Source organism: Podarcis muralis, chromosome 7 (assembly GCF_964188315.1).
Source record: "Podarcis muralis chromosome 7, rPodMur119.hap1.1, whole genome shotgun sequence".
Lineage (NCBI taxonomy): Eukaryota > Metazoa > Chordata > Lepidosauria > Squamata > Lacertidae > Podarcis > Podarcis muralis.
In genome coordinates this window covers 66,703,498-66,723,393 of record NC_135661.1, presented here as the reverse complement: position 1 = coordinate 66,723,393, position 19,896 = coordinate 66,703,498, and the positions used below count along the sequence as shown (strand labels likewise).

At 48.3% G+C, this 19,896-nt stretch overlaps 1 protein-coding gene and 1 long non-coding RNA gene across 5 annotated transcripts in view; both read left to right on the top strand.

The window, feature by feature from the left end:
• The window catches only part of SESN2 (sestrin 2), a 64,330-nt gene that overhangs the window by 18,330 nt on the left and 26,104 nt on the right, over positions 1–19,896 (top strand). The window contains exon 1 of one of the 4 annotated variants that reach the window (XM_028738704.2): positions 6,609–7,062. The exons of 2 other annotated variants lie outside the window; for them this stretch is intronic. In XM_028738704.2, coding sequence (XP_028594537.1) covers positions 6,973–7,062 — 90 coding nt within the window. In that variant the 5' untranslated portion in view covers positions 6,609–6,972. Of the gene's footprint in view, positions 1–6,608; positions 7,063–7,308; positions 7,542–19,896 lie in introns of those variants that run through there. One more of the 4 variants, XM_028738705.2, reaches the window with a different exon arrangement.
• Positions 13,129–18,455, top strand: LOC144328452 (uncharacterized). The gene is made up of 2 exons (XR_013393719.1): positions 13,129–13,313; positions 17,687–18,455. It is a non-coding gene; the product is annotated as an uncharacterized LOC144328452 (long non-coding RNA).

The window sequence follows — 19,896 nt, the reverse complement described above, 5'->3', positions numbered from 1 at the left end:
AAAAAGTGACAAAAAAGTTATTTTATAATGAGGAGTTTTGCGGCTCCCAGTGTTTTTTTCTTCGGAAACGGGTCCAAGTGGCTCTTTTTGTCTTAAAGGTTGCAGACCCCTGTCCTAGATGTTGCAGGGGAGATCTATGATTGAAGTAAGCCATTTTAACAAGTTAACTCTGAGTATAAATAACACTGGCTATAATACCTTTTATATTTGCCTTCTTTGGAACCACATCATATTTGACCCATTTGGCACAGAACACAAAGCCAAGCCACAAGCAAACAGGCAGGTTCCTGGAGAGAAGGTCATGGTAACTTTTTCATTTTCTGGTCCTGCCGCCTCCACTCTTCTGTGTGCTACGTTCAATCCTGGGCTTATTTCCTCCAAACAAACCATAAGCAGTAAGCCATAGAACATGGAACCTTGGCTGCAGCTCATGGTTTGTCCAGAGCAAGATAAACCACCTATTCAGGTCTGGACATAAGGCAAAGCCAAACCATGGCTTAGCTCCCAGCAGTGCAGCAGCAGGACGTGAGAAGGAGCAAAGTGGCTGCAATCTTCTCTCCAGGAACCCACACGGTTTGCTCATTTGCCATGGTTTGGCTTAGCGCTATGTGCAAACTGGGCCACTGACAGCTCATAACACATTGTCAACAACCAATATATATAGCCCAACATCTCTTTCCTCTTTTGTGGTTTCCAGCTTGTTGAGTCATTTGCTGAAAATAAAATATATGATCTCATTTTGTTTAATCCCTTAAAAAAAAGAACCCAGGTATCTTAAAAACAACCTTTTACTGATGTCTCTATTTGTCCAGTGGAGGTTTTAGGGCAGACCAGGAAAGGATCAGTTTTCCTGACTTACTAAGGCAGCAGTCCTGAACTCACTCGATAGGAAGGAAGCCCCACTGAACTTAGCAGGGCTAACTTCAGAATAAACATGTGATGGTTTTCACTGTGAATTGATAGAATGAGATGTCATAGAAGTTGGGAAAACTGTACCTTTAATAATAATAAAAAGGATTTGGGGAGATGGCTGTGGCTTTTCTTCCTCCCGTAATACTAAGAACAGAGCAAGCAACATCTGCCGGAGTTATCTTTACTAGTACAGTGGAACCTCGGGTTACGTACCATCCTCCTTACGAACACTTCGGGTAATGAGCTCCGCTAACCCGGAAGTAGATGCTCCTGCTTGCGAACTTCGCCCTGGGATGCAAGTGGAAGTTGCACGTCAGCGGTGCGGTGGCAGCGGGAGGCCCCATTAGCAAAAGCGTGCCTCGTGTTAAGAACGGTTTTGGGTTAAGAACAGACCGCCGGAACGAATTACGTAAGTTCGTAACAGGAGGTACTGCTGTAAAGGTACAGCAGCATTGCCTCCTAATATACAGTGGTACCTCAGGTTACATACGCTTCAGGTTATATACGCTTCAGGTTACAGACTCCGCTAACCCAGAAATAGTACCTCAGGTTAAGAACTTTGTTTCAGGATGAGAACAGAAATCGTGCTCCAGCGATGGAGCAGCAGCAGGAGGCCCCATTAGCTAAAGTGGTGCTTCAGGTTAAGAACAGTTTCAGGTTAAGAACAGATCTCCGGAACGAATTAAGTACTTAACTCGAGGTACCACTGTATCAGGAATAAAGTGTAAGTACTTGTTCCAAATTCTTGACTAGGGCCTTGGAAATCTTAGAACTGCCAGTTCCTGTTAAATTACTATGTAAAGGATACTTTAACGGGAGGCTGCAGACTTTGAAATCTAAGAACAAACTAATTTTGGCTTTGAGAGATTAAACGAGGGTCAGAGGTTATTTTTGCAGCATAGAAACTTCTTCCATTTGATACAATATTCCTTCTCCAAAGTTTCAAGTGCTCGGATAAGTACAATATGCTTTCAAAAGCTACATTCCCAGCTATCACACCACAGATGTCTTTGTTGTTAGAATTAAGCAGACTAATCATCAACAAAGAATGGCCAGGCAATGGTGATGTGAACAATCAGTGCTTCTATTGTCTGGAATGGATTGAGTTTCCCAGGAATGGAGCAACAGACTTGAATCTGTTATCTATTGAATATTTTTTACACTTATGCCCCACCTTTTCTCCATGGTTCTCTCCCTTCCACATCTTATCCTCGCAGCAACCCTGTCAATTAGGTTAGTCTGAGAGACAGTGGCTGGCCCAAGGTCCCCCAGTAAGAATCATGGCCCAGTGGGGATTTGAACCCTGGTCTCCCAGGTCCTAGTCCAGCGCTCTAACCACTACCCCACACTAGCTCTCTGGGAAGAGAGGAGTATGGGAAACTAAGGATTCTAAGAATAGAAGATGAGCCTGCTGGATCAGGCCAGTGGCCCCTCTAGCCCAGCATCGCGTTCTTACACTGGCTGATCAGATGCCTGTGGGAAACTCATAAGCAGGATTTGAGCACAAGAGTGCTCTCCTCTCCTGTGGTTTCAGAAGCATTTTGCCTCCAAATGGTGGAGACAGAGCATGGCTGTGGCTAGTGGCCATTGATAGCTAATCCTCTTTTAAAGACCTCCAAGTTGGCAGCCATGACTGCCTCCTGTGGGAGTGAGTTCCATAGTTTAGCTAAGTGCTACATAAAAGTAGGGGACGCGGGTGGCGCTGTGGGTTAAACCACAGACCCTAGGACTTGCCGATCAGAAGGTCAGCGGTTCAAATCCCCGCGACAGGGTGAGCTCCCGTTGCTCGGTCCCTGCTCCTGCCAACCTAGCAGTTCAAAAGCACATCAAAGTGCAAGTAGATAAATAGGTACCGCTCCGGCGGGAAGGTAAATGGCGTTTCCGTGCGCTGCTCTGGTTCGCCAGAAGCGGCTTAGTCATGCTGGCCACATGACCCGGAAGCTGTATGCCAGCTCCCTCAGCCAATAAAGCGAGATGAGCTCCACAACCCCAGAGTCGGCCACGACTGGACCTAATGGTCAGGGGTCCCTTTACCTTTACCATTACCTTTACCTTACATAAAAGTACCGTACTTTTTTCTATCAGTCCTCAATCTTCCAACGTTCAGCATCATCGGATGCACACAAGTCCTGGTGTCATGACACACAGAGAGAAACTTTTCTCTCCCCGCTCTCTCTGTGCCATGCATTATTTTATAAACTTCTATCATCTCACTTCTTCCTCGTCTTTTCTCTAAACTAAAAAGTCCCAAATGCTGCAGCCTTTCTTCCTCGGGGAGTGGCTCCAGCCCCCTGATGATATTATGAGTGTTGTTGAAGAACGAGAACCGTGTTGTTTATAAGTAGATTACTTCTTTCCTGTAACTTCAGAAGTGCTTCTTCAGTGCTGCTTACCTCGAGGGCAAATTTATGGCTCTGGATCAACTGCTCTGGGCGTTCAAGGAACAAATGTTATTTGAACAGTGTGCTAATCTCCTCTGCCTCCCCCCCCCCCTTCATACTCCCCTCTCTTTATCACTTTGTTGTTGTCTCACTGCAGTTGTTTTGCACATTCCAGAGAAAAGAGGGCCCTCTCCACACTTGATCACTGTGTACTCTCTTTTTTTTCTTAACTCATCTCAGAAACTGAAGGAAAGAATAGACACCTATCTTGCTGGTTACTCACTGAAAACGTCTCTTAGTCATACCTGTGAGAATAAAGGAAGACAATCAACTCTCTAGACGTTTAAAGCAGTGAATCCACAGCCTTAGACTGTGAATTCTTCCGAACTAGAATAGTTACAGCTCAAAACTTGTGCATGTTCTTTCGAAAGTCAGTCCCATGTGGGGCTTGTTCCTAGGTAAAGTGTGCATAGGATTGCTGCCTCGGCTGAGTCATTTATTTATTAAACTTACATCCCGCTCTTCCTCCCAAAGGAGCCCAGGGTGATAAAACACTGCAGCCAGTGATAAAATAATGCAGTTAAAAAGTACATATACAATTAAAACATAAGATACCGGGTAATCACACGCTCTCACAGCAAGTAATTTCAAGGTTGCCAGGAGCTGCATCTTTCAGGCATCAAATGCCTGGGTAAACAGGAGTGTTTTTCAGCTAATAACAAGAGGCACACCTCACCAAGAAGGCATTCCACAAACAGGGAACTGGCACTGAGGATAGGTTCACATTTTGGCTTACTCTGCATCTAGTGCAGTCCTACTGCTAGCAGTTCTGTAGTTTATTACTGCTGTTTGGTGTGCTTTCCCTAAAACCAGCACCAGCTTCAGTGAACATACCCTAACAGCCTTTGTGCAGGGGCAGATGTGTGTGCAAGCTCTGGCAGCAGCTTAATGAACAGGAGTTCCCGGGGGGAGGGGGGCTGCAGGGAAAACCAAAAATGTATGTCAGGTGTAGACATCCCCAGCTCCCCTTCCTGAAAAATGAAGAAATACTTGTAAATGTGGCTCGAGGTGCAGTGGGGAGGGGCGGGATGACTTCAAGCCCCTACCTAATGTGAACATACCCAAACCCTAAGGCTACTTCCAGACTGTTGCTATTTTGCAAGTGGGATTCAAATTCAGGATAAATTCTTGATAAACAGGTTGCCTGGAAGCAATGCAAATGGCACTCTTGCGCAACAAATCTGCTCCCATTCACTAGATGTTGTGCAGTACGAAAAGTGGTGGAAAACTACAGTGGAAAGTGCAGGATAACCACCACTTGACAGCAACCTGCAAACATTTGCAGGAAAATCCTGATGATTACTCAGTATATGATTCCCTCACTTCCAGAAGAGCTGTTTATTGAGGGTTGTGGGTTTTTTAAGCTTTTCTCCTGAAATTTATTTTTCAGTTTCAAAAAATACATATGACATACAATCCCCATGTACCTCCACTGCCCGAAAAACATTCCGTGCGTGAGATTGCATCAAAGTCAATCAGCAGTCAGTAAATGATAGGCAAAGATTAAGCAGCTTTGTACAAGATCATATCAGTTAGCAGGGGCGGCCCATCATATTTCGCCACATCCGGAACCCAGAACCCAACACTGCAGCTGCTTCTTGCTTCTCTGGCAGTGGCAGAAGGAGGCAAGTGGTGCCCATGGAACTCCAGAACCACTGCAGGCCTCCTGCCCCCCCACCCCCATCGCCAGAGAAGCAAGAAGTGGTGGCAGCAGTAATATCTCGCACAGAACTCCACGAAAGCTTGCCAGAACCCACCACCATAGCAGCAATGGCAGCAGATGGAGATGTGCAGTGTGACACAGCAGGATCTGCCGCATCTGGGTCCCAGTGGGATCCCGGCACCTGAGGCAATTGCCTCAGTTGGTCTATTTGTAAGGCCGGCTGTGTCAGTTGCGTGCCTTCTACTCTCTGTCTTTACAGATTGCCCCAGACTGAAACATGGGTAACTGGTGGCAAGTCCTTTCTGAATAAACATGTGCCACACGGTTCTAAATCAACTTGTGGTCTTTGTGTTTGTTAGCGCTCTCAGATACTTCCTTAGTTTCTCCGTAACAGCTGTGTTCCATAACGTATCCCACCACGAGCGTTTATTGAGCTGGGAGGTGATACAAAGATGCTTCAAGCAACCATTATCCCACAGCTTCCAGTGCATTTTTCCATTACAGAAGTCTCATTACCTCACAGGTATGTTGTGAGGTGAAAGAAAAAATGGGGAGGAGAACTATGTACGCTACCTTGAGCTCCTTGGAGGAAAAGATGGGATAGAAATGTAATTAATAAGTAAACAAACCCCAATTTTTCATGACTGAATCCCACCCGAAAATAGTGTCAGTCTAGAAGCACCCATTGTCTAACCTCCTCACAAACTTGGCGTAAACAGATTAGGGTGTTTGCTCAGTAAACTGGTTATCTGGAAGTGAGCTTTAGCTGCGCAACCTAAAATTGCCAGCAGATGCTTGAATCCCACCAGCAAGAGACAGTCTGCAAGCAGCCCTTCTTTCTTTGAAGGTTGGGGGTGGGGGGGCGTTATGAACTTTGCCCTCTTGTATCACTTCCAAACTGATGCTATCATCAGCTGGTTGTCAGTCACATTCCAACAGATTCAGGATGCGCAGTTACAGCTGATTTAGTAAACTTGCGCAACAAACCCACTTTCCCCAATCGATCGGACTTTTGGGGGAGGGGGGTATTGGTCTGTAGGGTTTTTGTTCTTTTTTATCATGTATCTTGTGCTTTCATATTGTATTTTTATGTTGTGAAATCTGAAATCTGAGGTTGGGAAGCGCCCTTATTGCGCATTAGGGGCATATGCGGCCATCAACCCCACCAGAATGTGTCCAGAGAACCGCGCGAAAGCGCGACAAAGTCTTCAGGCGCCCGCATATCGCGACAGACCGGCCCTAACAGACCCAGGGGGATCTCTGCGCTTCCAAGGCTGCTTTCCAATCGGCCGGGCCCGCCCCGCCCCGCGCAGCAGCAGCAGCACAGCCGCCGCCAAATTTTCCACCCCTTTCCCGGGGCATGTACTGTATGTTAGGAGAAAAACAACCTCGGCGGGAACTACGCCTCCCATGATCCCAAAGCGGGCTGTTGTTCTCCTTCCGATTGGTGCAAAAGAGGTCGGCAGTTTGAAGCCCCGGTCTAGGGAAAGCTCCGCCTGCATCCCAACGATTGGCTTTTCGGGGCGGGCGTCGACGCCTCTTTTCCCTCCCCCTCAGCAAAGCAGCTGTTCGGGGGCGGGGCTTCCCTCCCTCCCCCAGTGCTCTTGAGAGCGATTACTTGGAGGAGAGTTTTCAGTCGGGCGCTTCGCGAGCCTCTTGAGCGTTCTGGAACCCCGGTGCCCCGGGACGTTCTGTCGCAGAAGCCTCGCGGAGAAGGAGGGGCGCTCAGCCTCCCTGTGACACTTGACGCGCCCGGGAGGAGAGGGGGGGTCCGCCTGCCCGCTCCTGCCTCTTTGCACTTTATTCCTCCCTCTCTCTTTCTTAAGAATTTGCACCACCTCCCTCCCCCTCTCTCAAGAATTGCTTTTAAAAACTCTTCCCAACTTTGGAGGAAAGGCTAGCGGACAGCGATCGCGCTTTATTCTGGTGTGCGTGCCCCCAGCGCTACACGGCACCATGATGGTCGCAGACTCCGAGAGTTGCGACGCCCCCGGAGTCCAGGGCTATTTACCCTGCAAGAGCCTCGGAACTTTGAGGAGTAAAGAGGTAAGGCAAACGAGGGAGACGCGTGCGCCTCTCTCTCTCTCCGTCTTGGGGGTATTGGGGGGGGGGGATTACCACTTGCCTTTCAGCTGTAACCCTGGCTAACTTTGTGCGGCGTCGGTGTTTGTTTATTTCCCCTCTCCGCGCGCCGGTTCTTTGCCATTTTAGGGGGATTGGGAGGCGGGAGCGAGGAGGAGGGGGGCGCTCCAGTTGCTGCTGCAGAGTTGCGTAAAAGGTGGTTGTTATGATGATCCTCCGAACAGGATACATTAGAACCTAGTTGCATCAGCCGTAGAGACACAAACAAGCGCACGAAGGCTTGGGGTCTTGAAAAACACACTCTCTCAAATCTGGGGTGAGAGCGTGGCTGCTGTACTGTACCGGAGGCCACTTAAGTGAGATTAATGATCAAACGGGCTGGGAGAGTGAGCCGTCGGCGCAAGCGGGGATGTGCCTTCCTTCCTTCTGAAAACTGCAAAATGGTAAGCGGTTGCGAACCTTTTACTTTGGTGTCTTGGTCCGTTAGGACGGCCTCCTCGCCCCTCAATCATTCGGCCCCCTAAATGGCTAAACAGATCTTACCCCGCAGTCCTGGCTACCCTCAGAAATAAGTCCTATTGAATTCACCGGCCCTGACTCCCAGGTAACTTACCGGTGTGCACTGGAGCGCCCACTCTTCTCCTAACTGTGGGACTTTTGGAGCAAATAAATGACGCTGTTTTTATTTAAGTTCCATGTGTAAGCAGGGGTTAGGATTGCCGCAGCCTTGCTCTGGGTTATCGGCTTCTGTGGGTCAAGGGCTCCCTCTTGCATGATGTTCATTAGAGGGAGGCAATAAGTTCCCGTTTTGACTTGTTTCTTCTAGTGGTCAAGCACACATGTACGGGCATGCCCCACACTGTGTGCCCCACACTGCCGAGGGCGGAAGGGGGCCAGCTTAACTGCAGGATTTCTGCATAGATAACTTCTATCTCCAGGATTAGCTAAGCAAACACTGATAACTTTTTCAAGAAGAAAGGTTGTATCCTTGCCCCTTTTGCAACCCATAGATTGACCCACTCCAGAAAATGTGACTTATTGCACTTTAGCCGCCACCCCACCCCACCCCCCAAAAATTTGGGTCTCCTGGACACCCACCAATTACACCCAGCTCAGCACTGCAATGGGGTGTAAAATCACACTGCATCCTTTCTTCAGATTGTTTTAGCTGCCTGAGAGTTTTTAAATTGCTATAAGGTTTTTAAATTATGGATTTCCTGGCCCCACTGATTTAGTGTATAGTTATGGGTCAGTTTGGATCTCAAAATATTTGTCAGTGTGTATTGATACCACATGGCAGTGGTGACGGTTTACAAAGGGTTAATCCGGTGTATAATTTTAATGGAGTGGTGAATACCTCCTGTCTGGCTTTGCTGCATTTCTCCCTCTCCTCGCCCCACCCCCCCACCCCAGCCTTCCCATCAGGATTGTGAAGTTTCTTTGGACACCATAAAGCCCAAATTGACAGGCCATATTTTGAGTTTTGCAAGCGCTGAAGACAGAGCCAATATTGGCTTTGCCTGTTGGCCCACTGGGATGGAGCAAAGGGCTCCTTAAATCTCTCTTCCCTGCAGTGAAGAGCAACAGAGGCTTGGGCTGAAGCCCCTCCCTGGATCATGCAGCTCAAGACACAAGCCAAGGGTCTTTGCACTCCTTGCATGGGCACTCTTTGGCTGTGGACAACAGCCACTGTTCGATTCGGAGCAGGAAGTGTGAATAGCTTTAAAAATCCCTTGGTTTTCATTTGTTTGTTGATTTTATTTCTGTCTTACCAGTGTCTTTCCATAGAGCAGGCATGGAGAACTACTGGCCCATGGACCAGATGTGGCTCCTGCCCACCCCTTCTGGTCCGCAGCACCCCTCCCTATGCTCTGTATGGCATAGAGCTTTTGAGGCTTACAACAAAGCAAACAGCTCTTTTCTACACTAGTCAAAACAGCTAAAATTATACAGAGTAAACAAAGAAACTGAAAACAGTCTCTTAATTCATTTTTTCCATCACTTGATCAGTCACTTAGTTAAAAAAACAAACACTCAGACCAGGCTCTGAAATGCCTGTTGAAATGTTTACCAAAAGGTTCACTATGATTTAATAAGAATTAAACTGACTTGACACAAATGCTTCTGAGAAAGGAATTTCATGACACTGGTGTCACCACTGGGAAGGCCCTGTTTTCATCCCAGCTTGGAGATCTGCCTCTTCTAATTTTGTCTGTAGTGAAATAAATACAGAAATAGGCTTCTCGCCAAGCCTTTTGAATTGGTTGTGTGCCTGTGCTGTCTATATAATGCATGTAATATTTAATAGATGGATTCGTGATTTTTAATTGTGATCTTATTTTCTGTATGTATGTTAAGTTGTTGTGTCATGCCTCAAGATCAGTTGGGATGAGTTGTGGAATATCTTCCTAGATACATAAAAATGCAAGGCTGTTGTCATACTGCATTTCACATGGCCACCAGTAGGTGGCCACACCAATTCCAGCATGATTTCAGAATGGAAGACAGGTGAATTAGAAAGCAATGTGAGTGGCAGGTGGCCCAGGCAAGTTGCTTAATGGAGGTTTTCTGAAGTGCCTCCCCTCTCCTTTATAAGGGGGTGGGGCAGCTGCTGTGAGTTGGGGCTTGGGGAGCAAGGAGGGGAGGGGCTTGGTGTGAGCTGTGAGGGGAGGAGAGATTTGAGTGAGCTGTGAAGGGATAGGAAAGGGGATGGATGAAGGGAGGAGGGGTTGCCCAATTGCGGGGGGAAAGGGGAGGTGGCAAAGGGGTTGGCGAGCAGAATGAGCAGGGTTGACAGCCCCTAGTAAATCATATAAATAGAGTAGATGCTATGGAAGGTATAGTGGACCCAGACTTGCTAAGGTTTTAAATGTGGAACTACACTGTGAATTGGGAGTAACTGCAATTATTTATGCACAGCTTTAGTGATGGTCCTCTTTAATTTCCCTGTGTGCCTGTGCATGTATTGAACTGCACAAGGAAAGGGATTGTTGGTGGTAGTTTAATATAGTACCATCAGGGTGCATGCCACTTTGACATCGTGAAAAGAGGCCAGGTCACTGCCCCAAGGAGTTCATAATCTAAAATCTGGCACAGATTGAACATTAGAGGAAGCAGAGGCAGGGATAAACAGGGAAACGATATGTCTTATATCTGTTGCACATGGGAAAGGTCTGTAGCTTAGCGACAGAATAGCTGCTTTGCATGCAGAGGATTCCAGGTTCAATCCCCAACATCTCCAAGAAGTGCTGGTAGAGATTCCTGCCTGAAACTCTGGAGGGTTGCTGCTAGTTGGTGTAGGCAGTATTGAGCAAGATGGACTCAATATTCTGACTCAGCATAAGGCAGCTTGCTACTATCCCAGCTTAGGTGTACTAGTGACAGACTGAGTTATAGTAGGGCATGGGAACTCGGACTTTAGGGAGGTGTTTGAAAGAAGAGAAGTGGCAGTGCAGAGTTGTTCTATTCTATGCAGAAGGTGGCGGGTGGCGCTGTGGTCTAAACCACTGAGCCGAGGGCTTGCTGATTGGAAGGTTGGCTGTTCGAATCCCCACTATGGAGTGAGCTCCCGTTGTTCAGTCCCAGCTCCTGCCAACCTAGCAGTTCGAAAGCACTTAAAAGTGCAAGTAGATAAATAGGTACCGCTCTGGCGAGAAGGTAGACAGCGTTTCCGAGTGCTGCTCTGGTTTCGCCGGAAGCGACTTAGTCATGCTGGCCACATGACCCGGAAAAACTGTCTGCGGACAAACGCCTGCTCCCTCGGCCAGTAAAACAAGATGAGTCCACAACCCCCGAGTCGTCTGCAACTAGACCTAACAGTCAGGGGTCCCTTTACCTTATCTTTATGCAGAAGGGGCAGCATGGTAGCAAGGGTGGAGTCTTGAGAAAGCCGGAGACCTTCACACAACGGAGGGCAGTGGATCTGGAGGAGTACAGATGATAGATACCTTTTGTTAATTACAGGAGTCTTTTTATTCCTTTTGTTATGGCTGCATCATTTTCCTGTCTGTTTAAGTGGACTTTTATTTTTCAGGTTTGAGAATTAGCAATGGTGGGCACTTACTGAACAATATCCCACTTTTTAGCATTATTTTTAAACTGATGTGCCAGTGTGGAGAGCTGAACTTAAGATTGGAAAACTTTAGAAACTGAGAGAAACCAAAACGGACAGATGTAACTCCTTGTAACTAAGGAAGACAGTTGGCAGAAAAACGTATTTGAGGAGAAAACAGTTCTCTCTTGGAAAAGAGAGAAAGGGCGAAATCCAACCCTCCAGATACAGTGGTGCCTCGCAAGACGAAATTAATTCGTTCCGCAAGTTTTTTCTTCTTGCGAGTTTTTCGTCTTGCGATGCACGGTTTCCCATAGGAATGCATTGAAAATCAATTAATGCGTTCCAAGGGAAACCGCCTTCAGACCAGGTCCGGGGACAATCTCTCCCCCGACCTCTTCTGAAGGCTGGGGGGGGGGGGACAAGGGCTTCAGAAGGCTGGGGGGGCTGGGGGGGAACAAGGGCTTCGCTGCCGACCCCCAGCATTTTAAAATCTCACCGGGACACGGGGAGATTTTAAAATGCTGGGGGTCGGCAGCGAACGCTTCGCTGATCCCGGGATGGCAGGCAGATCTGCACCGCCATCCAGAGCGGGGCGGGACTTAGCGCCCCGCTCGGGATGGCGGCACAGATCTGCCTGCAGTCCCGGGACGGCAGACAGCTCTGCGCCGCCATCCCGAGCGGGGCGGGACTTAGCACCCCGCTCGGGATGGTGGCGCAGATCTGCCTGCAGTCCCGGGACGGCAGACAGCTCTGCGCCGCCATCCCGAGCGGGGCGGGACTTAGCACCCCGCTCGGGATGGTGGCGCAGATCTGCCTGCAGTCCCGGGACGGCAGACAGCTCTGCGCCGGCATCCAGAGCGGGGCGGGACTTAGCGCCCCGCTCGGGATGGCGGCACAGATCTGCCTGCAGTCCCGGGACGGCAGACAGCTCTGCGCCGCCATCCCGAGCGGGGCGGGACTTAGCGCCCCGCTGGGGATGGTGGCGCAGATCTGCCTGCAGTCCCGGGACGGCAGACAGCTCTGCGCCGCCATCCCGAGCGGGGCGGGACTTAGCACCCCGCTCGGGACGGTGGCGCAGATCTGCCTGCAGTCCCGGGACGGCAGACAGCTCTGCGCCGGCATCCAGAGCGGGGCGGGACTTAGCGCCCCGCTCGGGATGGTGGCGCAGATCTGCCTGCAGTCCCGGGACTGCAGGCAGCTTTGCGCGGCCATCTGGAGCAGGGCGGGCTTCGCCCCGGCTCCCGATGGCCGCGCAGAGCTGCGCTGATCCCGGGACAGCAGACAGCTCTGCGCCGCCATCCCGAGCGGGGCGGGACTTAGCGCCCCGCTCGGGATGGTGGCGCAGATCTGCCTGCAGTCCCGGGATGGCAGACAGCTCTGCGCTGGCATCCAGAGCGGGGCGGGACTTAGCGCCCCGCTCGGGATGGTGGCGCAGATCTGCCTGCAGTCCCGGGACTGCAGGCAGCTTTGCGCGGCCATCTGTAGCGGGGCGGGCTTCGCCCCCGGCTCCCGATGGCCGCGCAGAGCTGCGCTGATCCCGGCACGGCAGACAGCTCTGCGCCGCCATCCCGAGCGGGGCGGGACTTCTCTGCTGTCCCGGGGAGATTTTAAAATGCTGGGGGTCGGCAGCGAACGCTTCGCTCCCGCCCGCCAGCATTTTAAGATCGCCCGGGGCAGCGGAGAAGTCTCCGCTGTCCCGGGAAGGCCGGCGGGGGGGAGCAAAGACTTTTGCCCCCCGCCGGCCTTCAGAAGAGGTCCAGGACCTCTTCTGAAGGCCGGCTGTGGGCAAAAGTCTTTGCTCCCGACCGCCAGCAATTTAAAACAGGTCCCCGGAGATTTCCCTATGGGCTTTCGTCTTGCGAAGCAAGCCCATAGGGAAATTCGTCTTGCGAAGCGCCTCCGAAACAGAAAACCCTTTCGTCTTGCGGGTTTTCCGTCTTGCGAGGCATTCGTCTTGCGGGGTACCACTGTACCTTCCCCGGCATAAAGGCAAACTGTTCTTCGGCTTCTTGAATCAGGAATTGCAGTCCAGATGTGGTGGACTCACAGTTCCCATCAGCCCCAGTCGGAGAGGGCGGAGGTCAGGGTGATGGGAATTGTAGTCTTAAGCGCCTCAGCTTCTGCACCTCTGGTTTCGAACTCTTTGCATCAACAGAATTAGGTGAGGTACTTCACATTCTTAATTTAAAAATTGTACCCTGACTGTAGTGGCAGTATTCCTCCTGCAAGGCTTTGGGGGGCGGATCTTAAAATGCTACCGACTTGTGGTTAAGGTCTTTCATTTACCGTGGCCTGTAAGCAGAAAACAAATTTTGGGCCTAGGTTTGGACAACACTTTGGTTTAGCTGCCACACTAACCTTTCATTGTTTTATTCCTTTTTATATATAGCTTTGAGGGTTATTTAACAATAAAGCAGTTTATAAATTTTTGAAATAAAACAAATAAATATACTAGAAAAACACCAGGGAGCAGCAAAACAACTGCCATCTTCTCCTTGGAAATTAGCATGCTCATGCTAAACAATGGTTAGGCCTATGAATTTGCCTAATCCTCTCTTAAAACCATTCAAGTTGGCGGTCATTGCTACATCCATAGTTTAACTATGCGCTTGGGTTCATACTGTTTCCTCGTAGCTAAGTTCCACTATGTTTGGTGGTGGTTACGCCCAGGAACCCATGCATAGAACTGCATTGGTAGTCAGAAAGATTATCTGCTTGAGGCTGTTCAATCTCAGCCAGTGATTTTGCAATCCAAGAGCTGCTGCTTCTAAGGATCGTGTTGCCTGTTGCAGATTTATTGCAGCCTTGCAAACGAGTTCACAAAAGTTAATCGCTCATAAATGTTTATTAGCCTGTTTTTGGCCTGCAAATACCTGTGTTAGTCATTTATGAAATATCATTGACCTTAAAAAGAGGAGGGGGTGGGCAGAGGCGGAATCCTTTCCACTTGCAAAAGCTGATTGGTTTGGTTGCCTAAAAGTTATTCTGAGGCTTCACAGCAGTTAATTCCGTTTTCACGACTTTTCCCTTAACTGTTCAGTTCAACATTATATTTGAGCTTTGGTAAACGCCACTTCTGGAACTGTAGTTCAATATGTTCAATAGTTCAAATGTAGTGCTGACTTCCGTGTTGTTTGCTTCCGGAAAAAAAATCTGTCTGCAAATAATATGGAAATGAGTGCTATGTTCCACCACATTCCTCCATAGTTTTGGAAGTGGCTTTTGCCTCGTGTGAAAGCTCAGATACAATGTAGAACTGAACAGTTGGGGAAATGTGAAAATGGAATACATGAGGCAATTGGGGAAGTATTTACAGACCTGATTTCAGGTGCATTCAGATGTGGGAATTATTGCATTACCTTTCCTTACAATATTACCACTTCTATCCCAGATTCTAATGTGCCTTTGACAATCTATTACCTGTTGCCTTATGGAACTGTGGCTTTTTGAACAATATACCATATTTTTCCATGTATAAGACTAGGTTTTTCCCCTAAAAATAATGTCAAAAATTAGGGGTGTCTTATACATGGATACATCTCCCCCCCATTTTCTTAAATCTGAGTCCCCCAAAATAGGGGGTGTCTTATACCTAGAAGGAAAAATACAGTACTTCTATGCTGCGCTAAATTTTAAATGGTGGGAAAGAGCTGTATGGTTTTCTGGGTTAGTGGGGCTACAAACAGATTTTTTTCTGGAAGCAAATAGCACTGAAATGAGTGCTACGTTTCCACTGGATTCCACAAGTGGCTTGTGTGAAATCTCACATAACACATGGAAATTATCTGATAAAGAATCATAGAATTGTAGAGTTGGAAGGGACACCAAGGGTAATCTAGTCCCATTCCCTGCAATGCAGGAATCTCAACTAGAGCATCCATGACAGATGGTCATCCAAGCTCGGCTTAAAAACCTCCATTGAAGGGGAATCCACCACCTCCCAGGGGAGTCTGTTCCACTATCTTAACAGCTCTTACTGTCAGAAAGTTCTTCCTGATGTTTAGTCGGAATCTACTTTCTTGTAACTTGAATCCATTGGTATGGGTCCTACCCACCAGAGCAGGAGGAAACCAGCTTGCTCCATCATCCATGTGACAGCCCTTCAGATATTTGAAGATGGCGATCATATCTCCTCTCAGTCTCCTCTTAGCCAGGTTAAACATATCCAACTCCCTCAGCCGTTCCTCATAAGGCTTGGTTTCCAGAAGAACGTTGGGAGAATGAAATAAAAACCTGTCTGAATGCAGCCTTTGAATTATACGTAGGGATGGAGGAGAAATCTGATGGTTCAAATTTAGAGGTGAGCATACCTGATTCACACTTTCTGAAACAACAATACAGTGGTGCCTCGCAAGACGAAATTAATTCGTTCCGCAAGTTTTTTCTTCTTGTGAGTTTTTCGTCTTGCGATGCACGGTTTCCCATAGGAATGCATTGAAAATCAATTAATGCGTTCCTATGGAAACCGACTTCAGACCAGGTCCGGGGACAATCTGTCCCCCGACCTCTTCTGAAGACTGGGGGGGGGGGCAAAAGTCTTTGCTCCCCCCCCCCCCCACGGCAGCATTTTAAAATCGCCCCGGACAGCGGAGGACTTCTCCGCTGTCCGGGGCGATTTAAAAGCCCTCCCGGGAAGGCAGCCAGGGGGGACAAAGATTTTCGCCCCCCGCCAGCCTTCCCCTCTTTTGAAGCAAGGGGCGGAGGGGAGAAGATCGCTTCTCCCCTTTGCCGCCCCTTGCTTCAAAAGGGGTCCGGGGGGAGAGAGAGGAAGGCGCACGCCTTTCCCTCTGTCCCCTCTTTTGAAGCAAGGGGCGGCAACGGGAAGAAGATCGCTTCTCCCCTTTGCCGCCCCTTGCTTCAAAAGGGGTCCGGGGGGAGAGAGAGGAAGGCGCGCGCCTTTCCCTCTGTCCCCTCTTTTGAAGCAAGGGGCGGCAACGGGGAGAAGATCGCTTCTCCCCTTTGCCGCCCCTTGCTTCAAAAGGGGTCCGGGGGGAGAGAGAGGAAGGCGCACGCCTTTCCCTCTGTCCCCTCTTTTGAAGCAAGGGGCGGCAACGGGGAGAAGATCGCTTCTCCGCGTTGCCGCCCCTTGCTTCAAAAGAGGTCCGGGGGGAGAGAGAGGAAGGCGCCAGCATTTTAAAAAACCTCGGGACAGCGGGGGACTTCTCCGCTGTCCGGGGCGATTTTAAAATGCTGGCGGGCGGCAGCGAACCCTTCGCTGCCGCCCGCCAGCATTTTAAAAAACCTCGGGACAAAGGAGAAGTCCCCCGCTGTCCCAGGGTTTTTTTAAATGCTGCTGGGCGGCAGCGCTGCCGCCCGGCAGCATTTTAAAATCGCCCCGGACAGCAGAGAAGTCCTCCGCTGTCCCGGGGTTTTTAAAAAACCTCTCCGCCCCCCGCCAGGCTTCGGAGCAGCCTTCCGAAGCCTGGCGGCGGGAGGAGGTCCGAGGACAGTGGGCAAGACGCCCTGTCCCGGAGATTTCCCTATGGGCTTTCGTCTTGCGAAGGAAGCCCATAGGGAAATTCGTTTTGCGAAGCGTCTCCAAAACGGAAAACCCTTTCGTCCAGCGGGTTTTCCGTCTTGCGAGGCGTTCGTCTTGCGGGGTACCACTGTAGAAGAAGACAGCCATCCTTTGACATTTGCACATCTCTGAATTTTGCAATGCAGTATTCAGTAGACAATGTATCTAAAAATGTGTATGCTACAATAAATTGTGTGTGTGTGTGTGTGTGTGTTAATGCAAAGAGTATACAAAAATGCATTGTATTTGCAGAAATTGCATACTGATTTGGAAATGCGGAGAACAGAGTTTAATCATGGAAAATGAGTAACTGAGAGAAACCTAAACTGACGTATTTGATCACCCCTACTTATACATTGCAAGGTAAACACATTTTCACTGCTTGTATACTAATGTGCTGCAGAGAAAGAGAAGAGAGGACTTAAAATATGGACTTGAAAAAGTTCTTTAAGGCCCAGCACATTTCAGGTCGGGAGACCTCTGTGCTGGTTTCTGCAAAGGAGGGATAAGGCAGTTTTGCACTCTGTCTATTAATGTAAAGAGAGAATTATCACATAGTCTGCAAGATTGCCTTAAACCCAGCACTTGCAGAAACTGATTCAGTGGCCCCCCAAAGAACAGTCCCCTAATTCAAAACAGACAGGCTTCAACGAACTGCTTCAAATGCACCTTCGAGATTTCCTATTTTGCTTCATTTCTGTATTGGTATCATCTCTTTGTATGCTGCAAAAAGCCACTATTGGTCCCTAGTCTCCGTATCCTAAGTGAAGTTACACTAAGGGGATGTTCTACGTCTTTGACGTACAAATCCAGAACCTACATAAAAACTGTCAAGGTCAAAGTGGCTCTTTTGGCCCATAGCAACATAAGCCAACCAAAATGCCTATTTTCTGAGGGAGCATTCCTTCCAGTCTGTAAGAAAAGCTACCCAGTTTGGCTTCTTTTGAATTCCTTTTTAACCTAGCATACCAGTTAAGATTACGATGCAGCTTAAATGTATATGTCTTGGCCCTTAGATCTAACACTGATATGGAGTTGGAGGCTTCAGGGGCAACAGATGGTCAAGTTCAGGGCTCAGAACTGACTGCAGAAAATAGGGAGACGATTGTGCCTGAGGCTGTTGGACAGGAGCAGCCAGAGGAACTTCCCAGACCGCCAGGGCCTATAGCAGTGATGGTGAACCTTTTAGAGACTGAGGGTCCAAACTGCAACCCAAAACCCACTTATTTATCGCAAAGTGCCAACATGGCAATTTAACATGTATATCTCATTTTTTTCTGTGTGTTTCACGTTTCTTCTTTATGACTGCTGTTGTAATAAATAATCCTTCATAAAAGTTATTGCATTACGTTCTTCATTAAATTATCTTTCCATTGATATAAAATTTTATGGTATAACTCAGTGCTTTTTTTTCCTTAAAAAATGTTTAGGGGTACCTCTCATTTTGACTCAAGAAAATCGCCACCAGGGGAAAATAAATACAGTTCAAATTGGGGAAAATAAATACAGTGACTTTCATCTCACGTTCAATTCACAAATGTTTAGGAGTAGGCGTCTTCCTGCGTCCCCACAGAAAAAAAAGCACTGGTATTACTCCAAAACAAAGTGGTGTTATGAGCCATCAAACCTCGGAAATACGTTTTTTCCAGAAGGTTCCACGATTTTGGCCACTAGTGTACACTGAAGGGCTGTACTAAGAGCCACCCTCTCCCTATTTTCATATGAGATAATAATGATTGTCTGCGTGCGCACATACAAATAAATATAAATAAGTAAATCAACCCAGCCAGATGGGTGGGGTATAAATAATTTATTATTATTATTATTATTATTATTATTATTATTACTATTACTACTACTATTATTATTTGCTGTTTCTTCAGCTGCCATTTGATTGCAGCCTCCACAGAATGAATTTCTCTGTTGGCTTCTGCAGGAAAGCCCAGCGAACATTTAAACCCAGCATCCCCTTCTTAGGTTGCCATAGTTATATGCTAAATGACCTGGGAGTTAAGCCCTGCTGAACTCAAGGTGTCTTACTCCTGAGTAGGAAAAACAGACTGGCAGGAGGCCCTGGTGCATCAAAAAGTCAATGCCTGCTCAGCCCTTCGATGCTTGCCAGGCCCTGGTGCCACAGGCTTTGGACAGTGCGCACAAACCCTCCTCTCCTCCTCCTCCTCCATCCCCAGCATGGAAGCTATGGCCCTGCTGGGGCGATGGCGCATGTGCCCACAGAGAGAGCTCTGAGTGCCCTCTCTGGCACACGTGCCCTAGGTTCGCCAACACTGGTCTATAGGACCAGAGCCTGGACACTCAAAACACAAGATGCCCCCCACTGCACATTAATAGTCTGGCAGTGCAGAAATGCCTCAGGAGGGAAACTGTGGAGGAGGTAGTCTGGAGACACAGAGGCTTCCAAGGCCTCACTCTGCTCCCAACCTTTGTCAGAGCAAGTTCGTCGCTTGGAGTTACCCACTGTCTTTGCTTTACCTCCAGCCTTGCTGCTTTCTCCTTGGGATCTGGCATTGGCCCGTCATATGTCAGTACAGTGGTACCTCAGGTTAAGAACTTAATTCTTTCTGGAGGTCCGTTCTTAACCTGAAACTGTTCTTAACCTGAGGTACCACTTTAGCTAATGGTGCCTCCTGCTGCCACTGCACGATTTCTGTTTTCATCCTGAAGAAAAGTTCTTAACCCGAGGTACTATTTCTGGGTTAGCGGAGTCTGTAACCTGAAGTGTCTGTAACCCAAGATACCACTGTATACAAACTGCCTGGTTTCCCTTAATTCCTGTTTGACAACTCCCAAGAAACCTTCATCTGGTCTGAGCTCAGATGTGTACATGCCATTCTGTAACACGTTGATTAGCTTAATAAGGGTATTGCCCAAATGTGGATTTTGGAATAGTGCCTCTCTCTTCTGCAAAGTAAACTCACGACGCTGTTGTCATGTGTACAGTCTGAGGATTGAGCTCTGGGGGTGGGAAGTTGTGCTAGTTTCAGGCAGAACAGAGGGTTGATCGACCTGATATCTGTGACATCACAAAGTAGCTTTTTGCTGGAACAGTTTTTCAGTTTGGAAACAACAGATTGCTGATAAAAGGGAAAAATAAGGATGCAGAAAAAGGGGGGTATGGGGAAGTCCGGGAAACAAGGTGAAGGAAAATGAGTTTATGAAATTATACATGTTTATTTGTGTGTATGTTTTGTTTTGTTTTGTCGTTGGT